This window comes from Callithrix jacchus, chromosome 7, assembly GCF_049354715.1.
Source record: "Callithrix jacchus isolate 240 chromosome 7, calJac240_pri, whole genome shotgun sequence".
Classification (NCBI taxonomy): Eukaryota; Metazoa; Chordata; class Mammalia; order Primates; family Cebidae; genus Callithrix; species Callithrix jacchus.
The window spans coordinates 44,183,783-44,203,187 of record NC_133508.1 but is presented as its reverse complement, the minus strand read 5'-3'; the positions used below and the strand labels follow the sequence as shown (position 1 = coordinate 44,203,187).

Below are 19,405 nucleotides of genomic sequence, written 5' to 3'. Positions count from 1 at the left end.
GTGTGCGCCACCACACCCAGCTAATTTTTGTATTTTTTAGTAGAGACGGGGTTTCACCATGGTCTCGATCTCTTGACCTCGTGATCCGCCTGCCTCGGTCTCCCAAAGTGCTGGGGTTACAGGCGTGAGCCACCGTGCCTGGCCTGGAGGAGTTGACTTTCACTGAAAAATACAAAAGAGGGCATAGTTGTTTTCCAATTCCGTAACCTTGTTGGCTGGAACCCCCACTGCTGCATGGGACACAATGCACCAGACTAGGGGAGAAGGAAGTAAAGAGGTGGACAAAGAGGGTACGTTTCCTACTTTTGAGGAACTTCTGGTCTAGGGGGCTCAAGAGGTGAAGAAGCAAACGCTTTGGGACATTGCTTTCTTCCTTGTGAAGCTGAGTGGCACTGGCTGCTGTTACATTCCTTCCAGTACTCCCCTTCTAGGGTGTTGGTGTTTGAAAACATCATTCTCCACAGCTGGAGATCCAAAGAACAGCTTCATGTCCATCCTGATGCTACCGGCGGGGAGGCGTGGGGACTGGTGAACTTGAACCTTGAACCCCAAGATGGGGTCTACACTGGAAACCTGGGCCCCTCCTCCCTTGACTGGTCATGGGGTTCATGCTGTCCCAGTCCAAGCATCCTACAGGCACCTGTCCCAGGAACTCTCTTTTTCCTGCCCACACTGGGTCCTCCTTTCCAGAAATAAAGAGTGTTTGGTTCAGGTCATGCCATGAAGTGTAAGAACGTCCTTCTCTGCCTGGGTATGGGTCAGGTGGGGGCTTTTCTATTTTCTTTTTTTTTTTTTTGGTGGTACCTTGTCCAGCCTGTGGTCACCAGGGGCATTATGGCAGGTACTCACTGACAACATTTCCCTGTCCAAGTGATGAGCACGAACTCATTAACAGGAGCATCACCTGGACTCTCGGAAGGAAACTGACACCCCACCAAAATGTCTGGGCCTTCCAGGAAGCGACCTTGCTTTGGCAGACTCCAGGCTGAGGCTGCAGCTTCTCACTGGCCTGTCCTTCCTAGGGGTGGGCCTGGAGGCTCGTGCGTAGCTGCGGCCTCCTCTTGCCTGGGCGTCCGTGGAAGTTGGGATGCAAAATCCATCCACCCTTTCTCTGCTTCCTTATTTCGAAAGTGAAGCACTCAAGACCTCCTCCCTTCCCTGCTTCAGACTCTACAGAGTGTGAAGAATAAATGGGCGTGGGCAGCTCTTGGCCCTTCTCCCTGTGTCTGTGATGCTCCCAGGCATCCGGGAACCACTTAGTGAATATTCCTCTGTCCATGGTCCCAGCCACAGAGAGGCAGGTTACCGGACCTGGGAGAGAGAGGCCAGGGCTGTCTCATGGGCTCTCACTCCGATGGATCCTCTCAGAACTCTTGTAATTACTAAAGGGTGGGGTATTTCAAACAAGCTGAAGTTACTATCGTTTTCTTAATATAGGAGACTGGCGCCCACGCTCCGTCAGTTGGGATTAAATATAGAAATGGGGGCATCTCAGATTGCCGCCCACAGAGCAGACAGCAGCACAGGGTCTCTGAGCTGTGAACTGCTGCCTCCGGTTTGCAGGCAAGCCTGACCCAGTCGCCTGCCAGTTGGAAAAGAAAATGAAGCCTCTATTTTTAAACCGGTGGACAGATCGATACTTTAAAAAACACAAAACAAAAACCTGTAAGCAGTTAAATGTTACAATTTGAAATATCCTTGGTATCCAGCGTGTATGCATTAGTGGCCAAGAAAGCCTTGCTTTCCCCGCCATCATGCTTGAAACGAATGCAGCTCCAAGGACAGCAAGTCCTACAATTTTGTTGTCATCTTTCAAATTACAAATCTTAGGAGATGAAGACGGCCCGTGGTGGACTGTAATGTGCCAGAGTTATTTTCCAACGTTGGCAGCACTCGTTGTGCCTGCAGTGGGGGAAATTGATGAGGTTTTTCAGTAGGAACCTGGAAAGAAGCATCTTAGAGAAATCTCGGCACTTGGTATTTTTAATACGGTGGAAGAAAGTGAAAGGGAGACAGTGACTTCCAGTGCCAGAAGGCGGGTGGCTCCCTCTGGCAAGGCAGGAGGCCCAGGTGTGCAGTGGTGGTGGGAAAGCAGGCACTGTGGTTTTCTGGGATTTTTTTTTCTTAAAATTTAGTTGTCTCAACTAATATATTGATTGTAGTGTCTTGTGTGTGCTGTCATAGATACAGGCCTTATATGGTAACAGTCTTTACACGCAGGCCACGATGGGATGAAAACACGTGGCTTTCTAATGATCTCACTTCTGCAGGGACCATCTGACCTCATCGCTGTCTCTGGGTGGCAGGTAGCCAGCAGGCTCAGCCCCAGGCCCTCACAGCAAGATGCCCAGGGTTGTGCCTCGCCAGTAGGAGGGAACAGAGGGCTTGACAACAGTTGAGTATAATCTTGGTTTTTATGAGATCACTTTCCTCCCCTCTAAGTAGTGACCAGAGTTCAGCTGAGAAACAGACCATGGTTTTTACTATGTTTTTCTCAAGTCCACTGGATCGACACTAAAAAGTGCATCTGAGAAAACACAGACTGGGATGCCTGAAGGCTGAGGCACTGGTTTCTCACCAGGTCCTTCTTCTCTAGTGGGTTTCTGCTTCTGCCATCTCTGCCTCAACACCTGCAGGGGCCGAGAGGGAGCCTTCGCTGTTGCAAGGCCAAATGCTTGGTTTATGGACCGTTCTAAGTGTTCCCCCAGAAAGGTTATCTCATGAGTCCTAGAATTGACCTTGAGTTGGCCCAGGATCCTACTATGACTTCTCTGGGAGGTGCAGGTGGCCTAAAGTGGACGAAGATCCTTCCAGGTGCGATCAGAGCCCTCCTGCCCACTCCCCTGACCATGCCCGTGAGACCGGCCCAGGTCTTAGGAGACCTCCTTGTCTGCCAGAGTCAGGATGCCCCACGGTCCTACTTTCCCACTGCTTGTGAGTCACTGTTCCTGGTGCTTAGAATAAAACTCCAGGCGTAGGGTACAGTCTGATCATAGACACACATGGTGGGATTACGACAGCCCCCCTGGCCTGGGCCCTAGAATAGCATTGACTCCCTCCACCAGGCTCAGCCCTTCCCGTCATTGGTACAGCGTTGTTGTTTCAACCATTTCCTGAGTACCAGATGCCAGCTCCATGTTGGGTCAGGGACAGAGGGACAGTGAGGCAGGTCCCCACCCAGTGCAGGTGTCCAAGTCACGCCACACCATGCAGCGTGGTCTGGGGCTGCTGTATGGAGCCTGCAGGAGCATGGGGGTGGCAAAGGGGGCATTCGCGCACCAGGCACTCAACAGCTGCTCACATCTTCCCCTTGAGGTCAGCTATCCCATGCTTTGGATCCTGCGAGGTTTCCAGTAACATGGGGTCCCCTGTGGAGTCTCATACCAACAAGCTAGCCTTTGGATAAAGGGGGCAAACCCCGGTTTGAACGAGTTGGTTACAATTCCTTCTAGTTATTCTCCTATTCTGCTTCCCAGGATGGACAAACAAGGGGTTAATTGTAGGCACTTTCTAAGTTCTGAGCTTTAATTCCAACACAAACCCTTCCTTTCCCTCCTCCCCCCATAACTAAACCACCCTGAGTTGATGACCCCAGCTGGTGGCCAGCACTGCGCACTCTGGGTCTGTGGCTTTGAACTCTCCTTCCTGCAATTATCTTGGGAAGAATTCCACTCCGGACGCGATGTCTCAGGACAGGATGGTGAGGTAGCATGGCATTGCCTTTGGTGCCCCAAGGTCAGGTCTGGTCCCATCCTACCCCTAGCGGTGTGACTTAGAAAGCGCGACTCTGTGTGTCTGGTTCCTGATTTGTAGAATGGAGACAGCGAGGCACCTGCCTCATCAGGTGCTGTCCGGGGAGGACCGGTGCTGGTCTTCATGTTTTTTTGGGTTTTTTTTTGAGACGGAGTTTCGCTCTTGTTACAGGCTGGAGTGCAATGGCACGATCTTGGCTCACTGCAACCTCCGCCTCCTGGGTTCAGGCAATTCTCCTGCTTCAGCCTCCGGAGTAGCTGGGATTACAGGCACGCGCCACCATGCCCAGCTAATTTTTTTGTATTTTTAGTAGAGACGGGGTTTCACCATGTTGACTAGGATGGTCTCGATCTCTTGACCTCGTGATCCACCCACCTCGGCCTCCCAAAGTGCTGGGATTACAGGCTTGAGCCACTGGCCTCTGGTCTTCATGTTTTTGTGGAGAGGGCCTGGCCGTGCCTTAGGATCAGGTGCTGTCTGTGAGATTCCGTGTTTGTGGAGAGTGGCCGGCAGCACGTCAGAATCGGGTGCTGTCCAGTGAGATTCCATGTTTGTGGAGGGGGGCAGGCTGTGCATCAGGCCCTCGGGCTGCCCCAGTGAACAAAGTTCACAGCTCATGGCACTGACCTTGCAGCCAAGTTCCTCCATGTGACATGCTTGGCCATGCCTGGCACTGGCTTCCCCAGCAGTGCCAGCCACTGCCCTCGGCATCCAGCTCACAGCCCCAGCAGCATAGGGCCCTGTGTCCACGTGTTCTCCTGGCTCCTGATGCTGGGCTTTGGTGGTCCTTCCTTCCTTTGTTTCTCTCTCAAAAACTCCTGCTTGTCCCTGCTTCGTTTGTTCCCAAGAGGACCCTGACTAGCTGCTGGCTGGCGACCTATCTCCACCTTAGGAAGGCCATACCTCGTGCACGTTTGGTCATAAATTTCTCACATACTCCAGTTAACAATGGGTCCCCCAGCACACACGGTCCTGCTAGAATCCTGTCTCATGGACATTCTTGTGCTCAGCTGTTGTCAGTCACCAGGTTGGCATATTGGCATTTTCTGAATATAAGTGGTCAGCGTTTCATAGCAAATGCGGCTGGTCCTGGCCCCCGTTGGAGGCTGACAGTGCTTCTGCTGGCTGCCCAGGGCAGTATTTAGAGTTAGTCTGCAGGAAATGCTGTGGAATTCTGTGGCACACCTGTGCTGGCTGTGTGTGAGCCGGTCCACTGGTCCCCCTGTTGTGGTCACAAGTCAGCTTCTTTATGAGGCAGATCAACCTGGAAGAACTCAGTCTGTGGGCTCCAACTCTGCCTCTACTAAGCCCCTTAAACACGTGCACACACCTGCCACAAACACACATACACTCTCTCTCTCTGAAGCCATGACCTAGTACCTAGTCAGGAGATGGCCACGTGGGTCTCTGTACCTCTGTGTCTGGCGCCTGGTAAGGGGAGGCCGGCTGTGCTCTGGATCTCTCCTTTGCCCACCTGAGCCAGGTGAGTGGGGTTCTCAGCCAGCACTTACCTGGCGTTCTGAGCTATTTCATTTTTCTTTCCTTTTCTGTTCAGCCTCCAAATCTCAGATCTGTCCCCAAAGTCCTAAATTAAATTAGTGTTCAGCTCAACAGATGTCTACCGAGTCCTCATGTCCCATGGTAACAGCTGCCATTGCTGAGCGGCCACATGGCCCATCCTGTTTGCTCCTCAGTCACCTTGCCTGTGGGCGCTGTCACCTCCTCTGCCTGGCAGACCTAGAGCCCATGGCCCAGGAAGGACAACCTGCCTGCCCAAATTCACCCAGCCAGAGTGGCAGAGGTGATGGGACTCACTCCCGCCAGAGCCTCTGAGGGAACTCACTTGCTCTCGACAGGGACAGGGGCTCAAGCCCCTTCAGGTGTGGGCGATGGGGCAGGGAGGGATTCACACCAGGCCTCATTCCAGACTCTATCTCGAGCCACACCGTGGTGGGGGCACACTCACAGCTGGGTGTGGTTAACTCAGAAACGGAGGCTGCCCCTTCCACGGAGGCGCTTGATATTGATACACGGGTGATCCTATTCTGTTTTGTGTTTCCTTGCCATCCTGGGCTAGGGACCTGGCCTGCCCGTCCTCTACCCTGCCAAGCCTGGGCATGCTGGGCCTTTATGGAGGCCCCTTGCCATGGGGGAGAGACCAGGAGAGCCTGGTGGTGGCTTAGCCAGGCTGCACCTGTTCCTAATAATAATGTAAAATCACCTTGCAGAACTGTGAGAGCCAAGCTGCCTGAAGCCCAGAGGTACCCTCCCCTGCCTGGCACCCAGAGCAGCATCTTATTTGCCTGGGGGAGAAAATCTGGTGCCTAGGATTCCTTCTTCTGCCAAACAGCTACTTTCCCAGCATTTCACCTGCGCTCTTTCTTTAGAATCAGACCTCTATGTGACTTAGGGCCTCCATTGTTCATTTGAAAATGGGGATGCTGATTGAAAAACGGGGATGCAGCTGGGCACGGTGGCTCATGCCTGTAAATCTCAGCACTTTGGGAGGCCAAGTGGTTGCATCACTTGGAGTCAGGAGTTCGAGACCAGCCTGGCCAACATGGCAAAAACCCATCTCCACTAAAAATGCAAAAATTAGCTGAGCATGACAGGCACCTATAATCCCAGCTACTCAGGAGGGTGAGGCAGGAGAATCACTTGAACCCGGGAGGTGGAGGTTGCAGTGAGCCGAGATCACACCACTGCACTCCAGCATGGGTGACAGAGAGAGACTTCATCTCAAAAAGAAAATAAAAAATAAAGACAGGATGCTGACGTCCCCAGCACAGGTTGAGCCAAACAGATGCACCAGGTCTTTGAAAGGACAGGAGGAAGTGCAGTGAATGTGAACCTGGCCCCTCCTCCCCTCACTTGTCCTATCTCATTTAGCAGTATCGTCTTTCAGGTCCCGTGAGAAAAGTCATGGTAATAAAAACATAATGCTTTAATCAATAACACCCATGTCTGTGTTTTAGCTTTTTATTTTGGGAATGGGCAGAGATACACAAAAACAGAGTATAGAGCATCCCAAGCCCTGGCGTGTTCATCTCCCAGCACCAGCAATGGGCAGCACCTCCCTGTTCCTGCCTCACCTCATAAGTCCTTAATATCATCAAATACCCAGTCAGTGTTCACATCTCCCCAGTTGCTGATCTTTTTGTCCAGTTGGGAGAGTCCAGATGCATACAAGATGTGTGCCTCTCGTTAGGTGGGTGTGTTTCTTGAAGAATGGGGTCCCTGTGGGGGGCACTAGGCAGGAGCCGAGCAGCAGGGGGCCCTGGCTGGCCTCTGACTGGGTCTGTTCTTTCCAGCTTTACCTGCTGGATGCTATGGGCATTTGAGTCCCACCTTAAATGTGACTCTGTACAAGCCTGGTTTTCACTTGTGGGATGGAGTCTGGTTTCCTGCCACTCTCTGGATTTATTGGAACATTCTGTGTCTTTGGCCAGGTGCAGTGGCTCACACCTGTAATCCCAGCACTTTGGGAGGCTGAGGTAGGCAGATCACCTGACATCAGGAGTTCGAGACCAGCCCTGGACAACATGTTGAAACCCCATCTCTACTAAAACCACAAAAATTAGCTGGGTGTGGTGGCACGCATCTGTAATCCCAGTTACTAGGGAGGCAGAGGCAGGAGAATTGGTTGAACCTGGGAGATGGGGGTTGCAGTGAGCTGAGATCACGCCACTGTATTCCAGCCTTGGTGACAGAGTGAGACTTTGTCTCAAAAAGAAATCATTCTGTGTCCTAGGGTGAATGCACATAACTTCCTAAAATTTCTAGTAGCTATTAAGTTGGTTAATATCACTTTGCTGGTTTTATCAGTCAAATGTGGTTGACTATTGGCAATTTCATGTAGTTCAACCTAACAAAAGGCATGATTTAAGTTGCTAAGTGAAACAAGAGCCAGGAGCAGTGGCTCACTTTACCCCTGTAATCCCAGCACTTGGGGAGGCTGCAGCAGGAGGACCACTTGAGCTCAGGAGTTTGATTTCAGCTTGGGCAATATAGTGAGACCCGTTCTCCACAAAAAAAAATTAAAAATAAATTTAAAAGTTAAAAAGTGAAATAATTGTAATATATGTGTTGTGCAGAGGGGCGGAGGAGCAGCATGGGCACAGTGGTAGTCGGTCAAATAAGAGAGATTAAGCAAAAGCAGACATCTGCAGCCTGAGGCTTACCTTGGCCTCGCAGGGTTCTTTCAGTGAGTCTCTGTTTTATATAACAGCTGTAGTAAGGATGATTCACGTACCACACAATTCACCTATTTAAAGTGTACTGGCCTGCAGTCACAGCACTTTGGGAGGTGAGGTGGGCAGATTGCTTCAGCCCAGGAGTTCAAGGCCTGCCTGGGCAATGTAGTAAGGCCCCATCTACAAAAAATACAAAAATTAGCCAGGTGTGGTAATATGCGCCTGTCATCTCAGCTACTTGGGTGGCTGAAGTAGGAGGATCACCTGATCCTTGGGAGGTTGAGGCTGCAGTGAGCTGAGATCGCACCACTGCTCTCTAACCTGGGTGACAAAGTGAGCCCGTCTCAAAAATCGAGTGTTCAAGTTGTTGATTGTTTTGTATATTCAAAGTTGTGCAACTATTATTGCCATCAGTTTTAGAGCATTATCATTTCTCCTGAAGAGACCCTGTACCCAGTCGCACTAACTCCCATTTCCCCCCAATCCCTTATCCCCAGGGAACCACTAAACTACGCTCTGTCTGTGGGGATTTGCCTATTCTGGGCTTTTGCTATAAATGGCAGCATACAGAGTGTGGTCTCCAGTGTCTGGCTTCTGCTCTGTGTAGTGTTTTCAGGGTTCACACCTGGTGCAGCGTGTATCGTTCCATTGTACCGAAGGGCCACATTTTGTTTCTCCATTCGTCATTGATGGACCTCTGTGTTGCTTCCACTTTTTGGCTGTGATGCGTACATGCTGCTGTGAAATCTCTGTACACGTTTCTGTTGAACATGTGTTTCTTTTGGGCATATTCCTGGGATTGGAGTTGCTAGGTCATATGGACCCTCTGTGTTCAGCCTCTTATGAACCTTCAAACTGTTTCCAAAGCACCTGCACCGTCTTTCAGTCCCGCTGGCAGTGGAGGAGGGTTCCGGTTTCCCCACATCCTCGCCAGCACTTGTTCTGTGACTTTAGAATCACAGCCGTCCCAGCTGATACTGTAACGAAACCTTCCAGCAATATGGGATATCTATAGAGGACAGGGAGAGGGTTGTTTTGTTAGTGGCTTGGCATATTAGCCGGGGCCGTTTTTTTCAAAAGCTCCTGAGGAAGCCCCATGTGGCGTGTAAGCCTGCCAGCCTCGGCCCTTGCTGGAGGCCAGTGGGAGGGGAGGGCTTGACTTGTGACTCGTTTCCAGGATGTGAAAGGGTCTCCCCTTGCCTCCAGATCTCACCTGCCAAATGCCCCTTTCTCCGCAGGCGTGACCATGAAGCTCATGGACGAGGTCGCCGGGATCGTGGCTGCACGCCACTGCAAGACCAACATCGTCACAGCTTCCGTGGACGCCATTAATTTTCACGACAAGATCAGAAAAGGTAACCACTCTGCTGGCAAAGAGTAGGGAGGCAGTGCCCTTCGGCCGCTCGGGCCCCTGCACCAGTTAGTCTTCTGGTCACACCCAGGGTCACGTGGGCCTCAGTGTGTGCCCATCTGCCCCAGGGAACGGGAACCTGAGGTTTCTTGCCTTGTCCTGGCTGTTTATTGACATGATGTTTCAATCTGGTAAAATCCATGACTCAGATATGATGGGGCCATTATCCTCCTAAAGACTTGCCTAAACTCACCTCTGAAAACGCTCCACAGACGGAGCTCTGGGAAGGTCCTGTGCCGACAGCTGCCATGACCCTGGACACCAAACCTCGCAGCAGCGCGTTTCATTTTGGGAGAGGAATTAATGATTCATGATGTAGGCAGTGGCAGGATCAGTACAGAAAAGCCTGCAGGAGCCCCTCCTGGACCAGCCCTGCCCATGCCACCCAGGGCAGTACTGGCGTTGGGAGGTTTTTCCCCATGACAAAAATCCAATCCTAGCCACCTGGCCCTGCCTAGAAATGGTGCCTGCTGTCCCTGGGGTGCATGTGCCAGCTCAGGAGGCCAGCCCTCTGCAGTTTGTATGAGCAGGGGTCACCACGCTTGTCTCCCATTACTGCTCTCTGTGGAAGTAAAGTGAAGTGCCCCCGACGCATGGTGATTTCTGTCAGTGTCACGGTTCCTGAGATGAGGCCACGCACCATGCAGCCCCTGCCGCAGCCCTGCCTCGAAGGCCGAGGCTGGTGTCAGCATCATCAGGGCCTGGTGCTGACTCTGAGGATACCTCCTAATTAAAGCAGCTCGTGGGAGGAGCTCTCAGCTGAGACCAGCCCCTTGTCCTGAGGTGACGGAGTGGAAGAAGTGCAGGTTTGGCTCTCCTCGCCACGGCTCCTACCCACCAGAGCCCAAGCAGGGGCAGCCCAGCCCTGGTGCTCCCTCCGGCAGCTACTACCATAGAACATGCCTGGCAATGGGCGGCCCAGGACTGGGCAGAAGCACCCGAGATTGGAACAGTGGAGGGTTGGCTCGCTCCCTGGAATGACGGAGAGCAGGTGGGCTGGCACATGTTGGATTTTGGGTGCTTTGGGGTGAGGAGAAGGATGGTCTGTGCCATTGCGCCCCTCCACTTTGCAAGAAGCCCTCTTTTTTTTTGGTTACATGGTCTCACTCTGTGCCCAGGCTGGAGTGCAGGGGTGTAGTCTCCGCTCACTGCAGCCTTGAACTCTCGTACTCAAGCAGTCCTCCGACCTCCGCCTCCCAGGCAGCTGAGACTACAGGCATGCACCACCACAACCAGCTAATTTTTGCATTTTGCACTTTTTGTAGAGACAGTGGCTCACTCAGAATCTTTTTTTTTTTTTTTTGAAACCGTTTCACTCTTGTTGCCCAGGCTGGAGTGCAATGGCGCGATCTCAGCTCACTATAACCTCCGCCTCCCAGGTTCAAGCAATTTTCCTGCTTCAACCTCCCGAGTAGCTGGGATTACAGGCATGTGCCACTACACCCAGCTAATTTTTTGTATTTTTAATAGAGACAGGGTATCACCATGTTGGCTAGGCTGGTCTTGAACTCCCGGCCTCAAGTGATCCACCCGCCTTGGCTTCCCAAAGTGCTGGGATTACAGGCATGAGCCACAACACCTGGTCTCAGAATCTTTTCTTGACTGATAGATGTTTGCCTCAAACGTAGACCACAATGTCATTTTAGAATCTGCCCAAAACAAGCGGATCCAAACAAGTGTTTCAGCTTGTCCCCCACAGCCCTTCGTATGGTGCGCCACCCTGCAGGAGAATCTGTGGCATCGTATTCCATGCCATTGTTTCTAGGACTCCTGCCTGGGTAAGTCACCATTAGGGCTACCTTGTGAAATACAGCTGCAAAGTACGTAGTGGGAGATGTGCGTGCATTCCACAGGACTTGCTGTGCTCAGTCGTCCCTGAGTGTCCTTGGAGAACCATCAGGAGAGGGATAGACTTTCCGGGATGGTCGCTCTGTTTCCTATATGTCAGCCCAGTCATCAGATGTTCTCTGCACAAAGCTCAGCGAAGGACCCAAAGAATGAAAAGGCAAGAGCTTTGTTAGAAATGAGGAAGCCATTCAAGGGGGAACCCTCCCCGCAAAGCCCCCACCAATCCTAGCACTTTGGGAAGCCGAAGTGGGTGGATCACTTGAGTCCAGGAGTTTGAGACCAGCCTAGCCAACATGGTGAAACCCCGTCTCTACTAAAAACACAAAAATTAGTCAGGTGTGGTGGCAGGCGCCTGTAAATCCAGCTGCTTGGGAGGATGAGGCAGGAGAATCGCTGGAAGGTAGAGGCTGCAATGAGCCAAGATCGCACCACTGAACTCCAGCCTGGCCGACAGAGCGAGGCTGTGTCTCAAAAACAAAACAAAGTCCCCACCCTGAACTCCTTGTACAACTGGAAATAACTTTTAAGGGCGAGTGTTAAGAGGTGCGTTGTGGCTCTTCATCAATAGGAATGATTAATTTTGAGGGAAAATCAGGAACTATAGTCCGAAGCTAACGCTTTTTCCAGGAATTAGCTTAGCAGCCTAGAGGGCTTCTGGGGCAACTCACATGAGGAGCTGCTTGGACAGGCTTTCCGCAAGGCTACATTTCTTCTAAAACAGGAGGGGACCTTCACTTTCAGAAGCCAGAATTTCTGGCAGGACATTCGCTTGGATTGGCTTCCTTCATGCAGTGAGGGTGCGGGGCAGGCTAGGTGGGACTCCCCTGATTTCTACTATCCCGAGCCACACCCAGGGCCTGGCAGTGGGCCCCCCAGGCCCCCACCTAGTCTCAGCTTTGGCCAGGACCTCCTGGGTGAAACCTTGGGCTCCTTACCAGGAACAGAGAGACCCTTGTTTTCTTAGATGACATCTTGTTTTGTGTATGGAAGAATTTGGGCCAAACTGAAATAGCAGCCACGGAGTCTGGCCTGTTTCTGTGCCAGCGTCCTCCAGGGGCTGTTGGATGCTGTCACACTCATGTGTTGTTTACCAGAGGACTGTCGCACCTGCCGGTTGTTTCCAGGGAGACGAGGGCTGTGCTGGCCGAGCGGGGCCAGGGTTGTCAGAGCAGGGTTGTTATGCTCGCCCCTCAGAGACTGCGCCTCAGATCAGCTCACTGCCTCCCACACTTGCCCATCAGTAAGGAAACAGAGCAAGGCTGTGGGGGGAGGCGTGGTCCCTGCTAGCTCTGAGTTCTGGGTGACACTGGGCAGGTGTGTGACAAACCGCAGGGGGCCAGCCTCACGGTTCCCATGTGACTTTCTCGCGGACACTGCTGGGTCTGCTGTACACCCTTGAGCCCCACGTCTGCCTCTCGCTTCGGCCATACCACGAAGGAGGCCTCAAGGGCCAGACCCTGCTGCTGGGGCAGGGGCACACATTATTGTGGATTGTCCAAGTCTGTGTCAGGAGCCCAGGGAGCTGCTGGCAGGCACAGAAACCTCACCTTGGGTTGCATGTGGCACCCGGCAGAGCTTTGTGCTGTAGAGAATGGGTGTTGCTTTCTGGTGGGCTCCGAACAACCAGCATCTGCTCGCCCCCAGTTCTAGAGGCCACAGTTCTGAAACCAAAGTGTCAACAGGGCCAAGGTCCCTCCGAGGTCTTCAGGGAGGATTTGTTCCCGCCTCTCCCAGCCTCTGGAGCAGCAGCTGTGCTGTGACATTGCTTGGCTTGTGACTGCGTCACCCCGGTCTGTCTCTGTGGTCACAAGGCCTCCTCCTCTGTGTGTCTTTCCTCTTCTGTCTCTTACAAGGACATTTGTCATAGGATTCACGACACACCTGGAGAATCCAGGGCGATCTCATCTCAGGACCTTTTGCTTAATTATACCTGCTAAGACCTTTCTTCCAAGAAGGCCCCATCCCGAGGTTGTGAGTAGATGTATCATTTGGGGACCCACTACAAACGCTTTGTCTCAGGAGCTCATGTAGATACTAGGTCACTTCCACTATTTTTTTTGAGACAGAGTCTTGCTCTGTCGCCAGGCTGGAGTGCAGTGGCGTGATCTCGGCTCACAGCAGCCTCTGCCTCCCAGGTTCAAGCAATTCCCAAGGTTCAAGCAGTTCCAGTCCAGGGCAGGTCAGCAGGCTGCCTCAGCCTCCCAATAGCTGGGACTACAGCTACGTGCCACCACGCCCAGCTAATTTTGTATATTTTAGTAGAGATGGGGTTTTACCATGTTGGCCAGGATGGTCTCAATCTCCTGAACTCATGATCCACCCACCTCGGCCTCCCAAAGTGCTGGAATTACAGGCATGAGCCACCGCGCCCGGCCCTCACCTCCACTTTTAAAAAATCATGAACTTGGTCAAATCCCCTCTGGGATTCACCAGTCCCAGACTGCCTCTATCTCTTTGGATGCAGGACCTGTCCTTGTGAGACCCAGCGTGAAATTCACATCAGCCTGGAGAAGGGGCCAATCTGAGGAATGCAGGCGGAGTGACTCCAGCAGGCCCCCAAGGACCCCCCACTTTTGAGAAGAGCAGCATACAACTGGGCAGGGGACTGGCCCCAGCCCCTGACTCCCGAGACCAGCCCCACTAGAGCCAAATGAGAGGCTCTACAGTAGCAGGCCTCGGGCTGTGATGAAGGGCTGGGGCCTTTCCTCTGAGTGGCAGGGAGCTGGGGTCAGCGTCAGAAGTGGGAATGGATGTGATGTCTCCACAAGCACCAGGAAGCAGTGGTTTTGTAATGACAGGAAATAGTCACATAGACCAAGGAGTTGCAGTTCTTTGTGTTGGGGCATTGTGTTAGTATTAATTCAACCTGAAGTATAAATTCAATCAGCAAAGGATTACTTTCAAAACTGTATGTTTATGGAAAAGGTGCTGGTGCCAGGTGGACTGGGCACATCCAGGCAGGTGGAGCCTGAGGGCACAGCAGGGCCATGGCAGCCATTCACAGCCCATGCCCCTCAGGTGAAAAGCCCTGAGAGCCCGCTGGTCCCCTGGGAGGGGACCACCTACCTCCCACAGGCTGATCTGCCACAGTGGGGAAAGCCCAGGAATTGAGACCCATTGCCAGTCATGTGGGCTCTGAGTTTCCTGGGGCTGCTGTAACATTTCCATACACAGTAGCTTAAAATAGCCCACACCTACTCTCCCATAATTTTGGAGGTCAGAAGTCCAAGGCAGGTCCACAGGCTGCATCCCACCAGGAGGCTTGAGGGAATAATCTGAGTCCCACCTTTCCCAGCTTCTGAGGCTGCTTATATTCCTCAGCTCATGGCCCCGCCATCCTCCAGCCTCTGCTAACATCATCCCATCCCCCTCTTGTTCTGATGCTCCTGCCTCCTCTCATAGGACCCCTGCGATTATATCAGGCCCACCCAGGTCCCCCAGAATAATTTTCCCATCTCAAGGGCAGTCAATTAGTCAATGTCTGCAGAGTTTGCTTTGCCACATGGGGTCATAGGTGCCATGGATTCAGGTGTGGGCATCTTTTGGGAGCACATTATTCTGTCTTAGCAGATGGAAGGTAGCTTTCTGATGTGCCCATTTCAGCATATTTTATTAGAAAAGAAGCTGGGTCTGGGCACAGTGGCTCACACCTGTAGTTTTGGCTACTTAGGATGCTTGAGGTCAGGAGTTTGAGACCAACCTGGCTAACATGGTGAGATACCGTCTCTACTAAAAATACAAAAATTAGCCAGGCATGGTGGCACACATCTGTAATCCCAGCTACTTGGGAGGCTGAGATAGGAGGATTGCTTAAGTCCGGGAGTTCAAGACTAGCCTAGGCAATGCAGTGAGATCCCTGCCTCTTTAAAAACAAAACAAAAAAAACCAGGCAGGTCACAGGTGCTCATGCTTGTAATTCCAACACTTTGGGAGGCTGAGGTGGGAGGATCACTTGAGCCCTCGAGTTTGAGACCAGACTGGGCAACATGGTCAGACCCCATCTCTACAAAAGATTTAAAAATTATCTGGGCTACTCGGGAGACTGAGGAGGGAGGATCACATTGGCCTAGGAGGTGAAGGCTGCAGTGAGCTGTGATTGTGCCACTGCACTCAGTGTGGGTGACAGAGTGAGACCTTGTCTCAATTTAAAAAACAAAAATAGGCTGGGCGTGGTTGCTCACGCCTATAATTCTAACACTTTGGGCGGCTGAGGCAGTCAGATCACTTGAGGTCAGGAGTTTGAGACCAACCTGGCTAACATGGTGAGATACCGTCTCTACTAAAAATACAAAAATTAGCCAGGCATGGTGGCACACATCTGTAATCCCAGCTACTTGGGAGGCTGAGATAGGAGAATCGCTTGAACCTCGGAGGCAGATGTCGCAGTGAGCCAAGATCGTACCACTGTACTCTAGCCTGAACGACAGAGTAAGACTCTGTCTCAAAAAAAAAAGAACTAGCAACAACAACAAAAAAAAAAACAGTGGGAATGTGGAATGGAGAAGCCAGACCTGAGGGGTGGCTTTTTCAGGTAGGAAATGCTTTGCTTTCTCTCCTTCAGCCTCTTGTAAAACTGCCTCCTTGGGAGAGTGATCTTTCGTGTGACGCCAGCTAAGTGCCAGGTCCCGTAGCTGTGGCCTGCCTTCCCACTTGGGTAGGGCGTCTCTCAGGAAGTTACATGGGCAACAGTGTCATCCAGACAGTGGCTCAGGGGGTCAGGAGATAACAGTTTCAGCCACAAAGGGCATGTGCCTAGGAGGAACTTACAAACTTGGGGCACTTTCCAGGGCTGGGAGAGGCCTCACCAGCTGCCACAGAGGCCACTGCCACCCCACCATGGGCCCAGCTCTGTTGGTTGCAAATTTGGCATTTACGTCACGAACCAGACTTCCAGGATACCCTGCGCTTGCCTAGACCACAGCGGTCCGCCTCTGTTAGCCCCGCCCCTCACCAGCCCAACCCAGCACCACCTTCACTGTCACAGCCTTTTGGTGCCGGGGACCTGATGTTCTTCTGCTCATAGCCTCCATGGCTGCCTGCGACACGCCACATGCCACATTCAGCTTGATCCACTCCATCTGGCACTTTAGGTCAGCCAGGACAGGCTGCCACTTGTCATAGCTGTCCCCTTCCACCTGTGTGCCAACTGGCACAGCCAAGCACTTACAGGATCCTTAGCAGGTGTGTGCCAAGTAAAACTCTCACCAGGCAGGTAGAGTGAAGGAAGGAGCACTTCATCCATGGATCTCTTGGGAAAATGGGAAGTAGCGCTGAGGCCTCCTGCCTCATGCAACTACTCATCCAGCAAAGGCACTGGAGTTCCCCAGGCCAGCAATGGAGTCGGTGCCAGGGAGCCGAGGGCCACCACAGGCCAGAGCCCGTACCCAGGGGACTGGCACAGGGGAAGGCATATGGAGCCTACTGGCATCTACAGAACGGGAGAGCCCCCTGCCCCCCAGGCAAGCAGAGGAGCCCCCGATGGGAGCTTCAGGGTCACTTGCTCTGTGGATTTTTTTTCTTCAGTTGAGACATTAAAATGCCCAGAGCCAACGGATGTGGAAAAGTTACATCATTACCTTCAGTGTAATAGTTTTGGAAGTACTTTGTAGAAAATCTGAAGTTGATGTTTTCTTGGGGAGAAACAGTCTCCACTATTAGGGTGAAAAATGAGGAATCTTCTAGAAAAGGCCTTGGGGTGTGTGACGTAAGAAATACGAAGTCAGTTCACTGTTTCCAGGCTTTTCTTACGAACGTTAACAGCCACAGCTCTTTTTGGAGTGTAAACGCTGAGCTGTTCCTAAACTTTGAAACACTTGGCAACCTCTCAGTCTTGCTAACAACTATTTTTTTTTATTATTTTGTTTTCTTTTTCAAATCCCTGGCATACTGCTGAAATCTGGCTGCTGCCGCCCCTGGAGAGACGCCCGTCTGTCGGGGGAGTCAGGCTGGGGCACCTGCCAGCGCTCACGGGCCGCGCCACTTCAGGCAGGCTCAACAATTACTTAAAAACAGAAAGCGGCTGTAATTCACAATTCAGCCCACTACAGGCACCGATATATTTAACTCTACCTAATACACTTGATGCCAGGCGTTGTGCTAAGTGCTCCATACCGTTTACTTCTCACACAGCCCAGTGAGACAGGGACAATCGCTGTCTCTGTTTTTCCCATTTGGAAGCTGCAGTTCCGAGGGGTAAAGGAAGCTGTTCATGACCACGGAGCTGGTTCCAGGTGTGGCTGGGAGAGCAGACCCAGCAGTTGGTCTCTGGGACCAGAGCTCTGCGCCCATGCTTTGGTGTCCCCAAAGGCCTGGCCTGAACACCACCTGACCTCCATCGTCCAGAGTTGGAGACCAGCCTGGAGTGTGAGTGACGAAGCTCGACCCTCATTGATCACGTGCGGCTCCAGCCATCTTTGAAGCCTGCCCTGAACTGCAGGGTGACTGCGGCTGCTCCCTGGGTGCATGTGCAGGAACTCCTGGCTCTCAGTCTGCTTGAAATGCATCATTAAGGGCTCCCACAGTTAGCAGGCTCAGCCCCAAGGAAGACACTGCCGGCTGGTGTCCCTCCCATCAGCCTCAGCCCGGGGGCCCTTCTTGCTGCTGAATTCAGAGGCTAAGACAGACACTACCATCTCCAGCCTGCCTGTGCTGCTGTCTTGAAGTCCTTGACCTAATCAAATCTGCAAAGTCCTTTTTGCTATATAAGGTCACATGTTCACAGGTTCAAATTAGGATGGGGACATCTCTGAGGGTCATTGTTCTGCCTACCTTAGTGGCTAGTTAGTCCCACCTGACACAGAGGCAGCCAGGCAGGTCTCAGCCACCTGTGCGCTCTGCTTCCCCCTCTGACAAGCCGTGTGGACAGGCAGGGACCCTGGAGAGGGAGAAGGGCCTCTTCAGCCCTGGGTGGTTTCAAGGCAGCAGGAGAGAAAATGCCCCGTCGCCCTGTCCCAGGCCCCTTCAGCCACAGACACTGGGCCCCTGGGAGGTCTGGGAGAAGGGAGTAGAGGCAGTGAGGCTTCTTGCTCCCCCCAGCATCTCAGAGTGTTTGCACTGGAACTAGGGGCTGGAGGGACCTTATGGATTGGGGTCCTGTGAGCACAGCCAAGCCCCACCTCTTAGACCACGCTCATGTTGCGGGGGTGCCTGCAGGGTCAGCACAGAACACACAGCCAGACCTCAGTGTCGGAGCTGCTACAACCGCTCACTTCCTGGAGCTCAGGGAGCATGGGAAGGGTTTTTTAAGGCGTCAAAAGCTGAAAACATGGAGACTCCCTTACCGACGCTCATCGTACTCAGTTGGACAGCACTGGAAGTGGCTTCTTGCCTAGTGTAAAGTATCTCCTGAGAAAAAGCAAACCAAAGGGAGTGATTTGTTTAAATGTCGCTTCTCACCTATAATTCCAGCACTTTGGGAGGCCAAGGCAGGCAGATCACAAGGTCAGGAGTTTGAGACCAGCCTGGCAAACATAGTGAAACCCAGTCTCTACTAAAAATACAAAAATTAGTCAGGTGTGGTGGGTCACATCTGTAGTCCCAGCTATTTTGGAGGCTGAGGCGGGAGAATCGCTTGAACCTGAGAGGCAGAGGTGGCAGACTCCAGCCTGGGTGACAGAATGAGACTCTGTCTCAGAAAAAAAAAAAGTCACTTTTTATTACCTTGTATGATTCCTTTTACCTCCTGCAAGCCTCTCCAACAGAGCCTCTGGGGCAAACTCAGGCCCCACCCCAAATTATTGTCCTGGTCCTATGTCATGTGACATAATGAATGTGGGCAGTTGACATCAGTGTGGCTACAGAGCAAGGATAGAACCACCGGGATTGACTGTGTCTCCTTTAAAAATGTGGAGGAAGTGGCCAGGCGTGGTGGCTCACGCCTGTAATCCCAGCACTTTGGAAGGCCGAGGCAGGCGGATCACCTGAAGTGATTGGAAGAGTTTGAGACCAACATGGTTAAACTCTGTCTCTATTAAAAATACAAAAATTGCCCGGGTGTGGTGTTGGGCACCTATAATCCCAGCTACTTGGGAGGCTGAGATGGGAGAATCGCTTGAACACGGGAGGCGGTGGTTACAATGAACCACGATCATGCCCCTGCACTCCAGCCTGGGCAACAAAGAGCAAAACTTCATCTCAAAAAAAAATATGGAGGAAGTTACCCCAAAATGCTCGGGAGGCCTGTGGAGCCCCTGATGGAGAG

General features: G+C 52.3%; 1 protein-coding gene across 9 annotated transcripts in view; it reads left to right on the top strand.

Annotated features, from left to right (window-relative positions):
• Positions 1-19,405, top strand: part of ACOT7 (acyl-CoA thioesterase 7) — a 123,518-nt gene that overhangs the window by 82,828 nt on the left and 21,285 nt on the right. For 7 of the 9 annotated variants that reach the window (XR_013519756.1, XR_004745695.3, XM_035307559.3 and 4 more), the window contains exon 7: positions 9,185-9,301. Coding sequence is in view for 7 of the 9 variants with exons in the window: in XM_035307559.3 (XP_035163450.1) it covers positions 9,185-9,301 (117 nt within the window). In the remaining 2 variants the exon portion in view is untranslated. Of the gene's footprint in view, positions 1-9,184; positions 9,302-13,669; positions 14,100-19,405 lie in introns of those variants that run through there. The other 2 variants (XM_078330231.1, XM_078330230.1) reach the window with 1 other exon arrangement.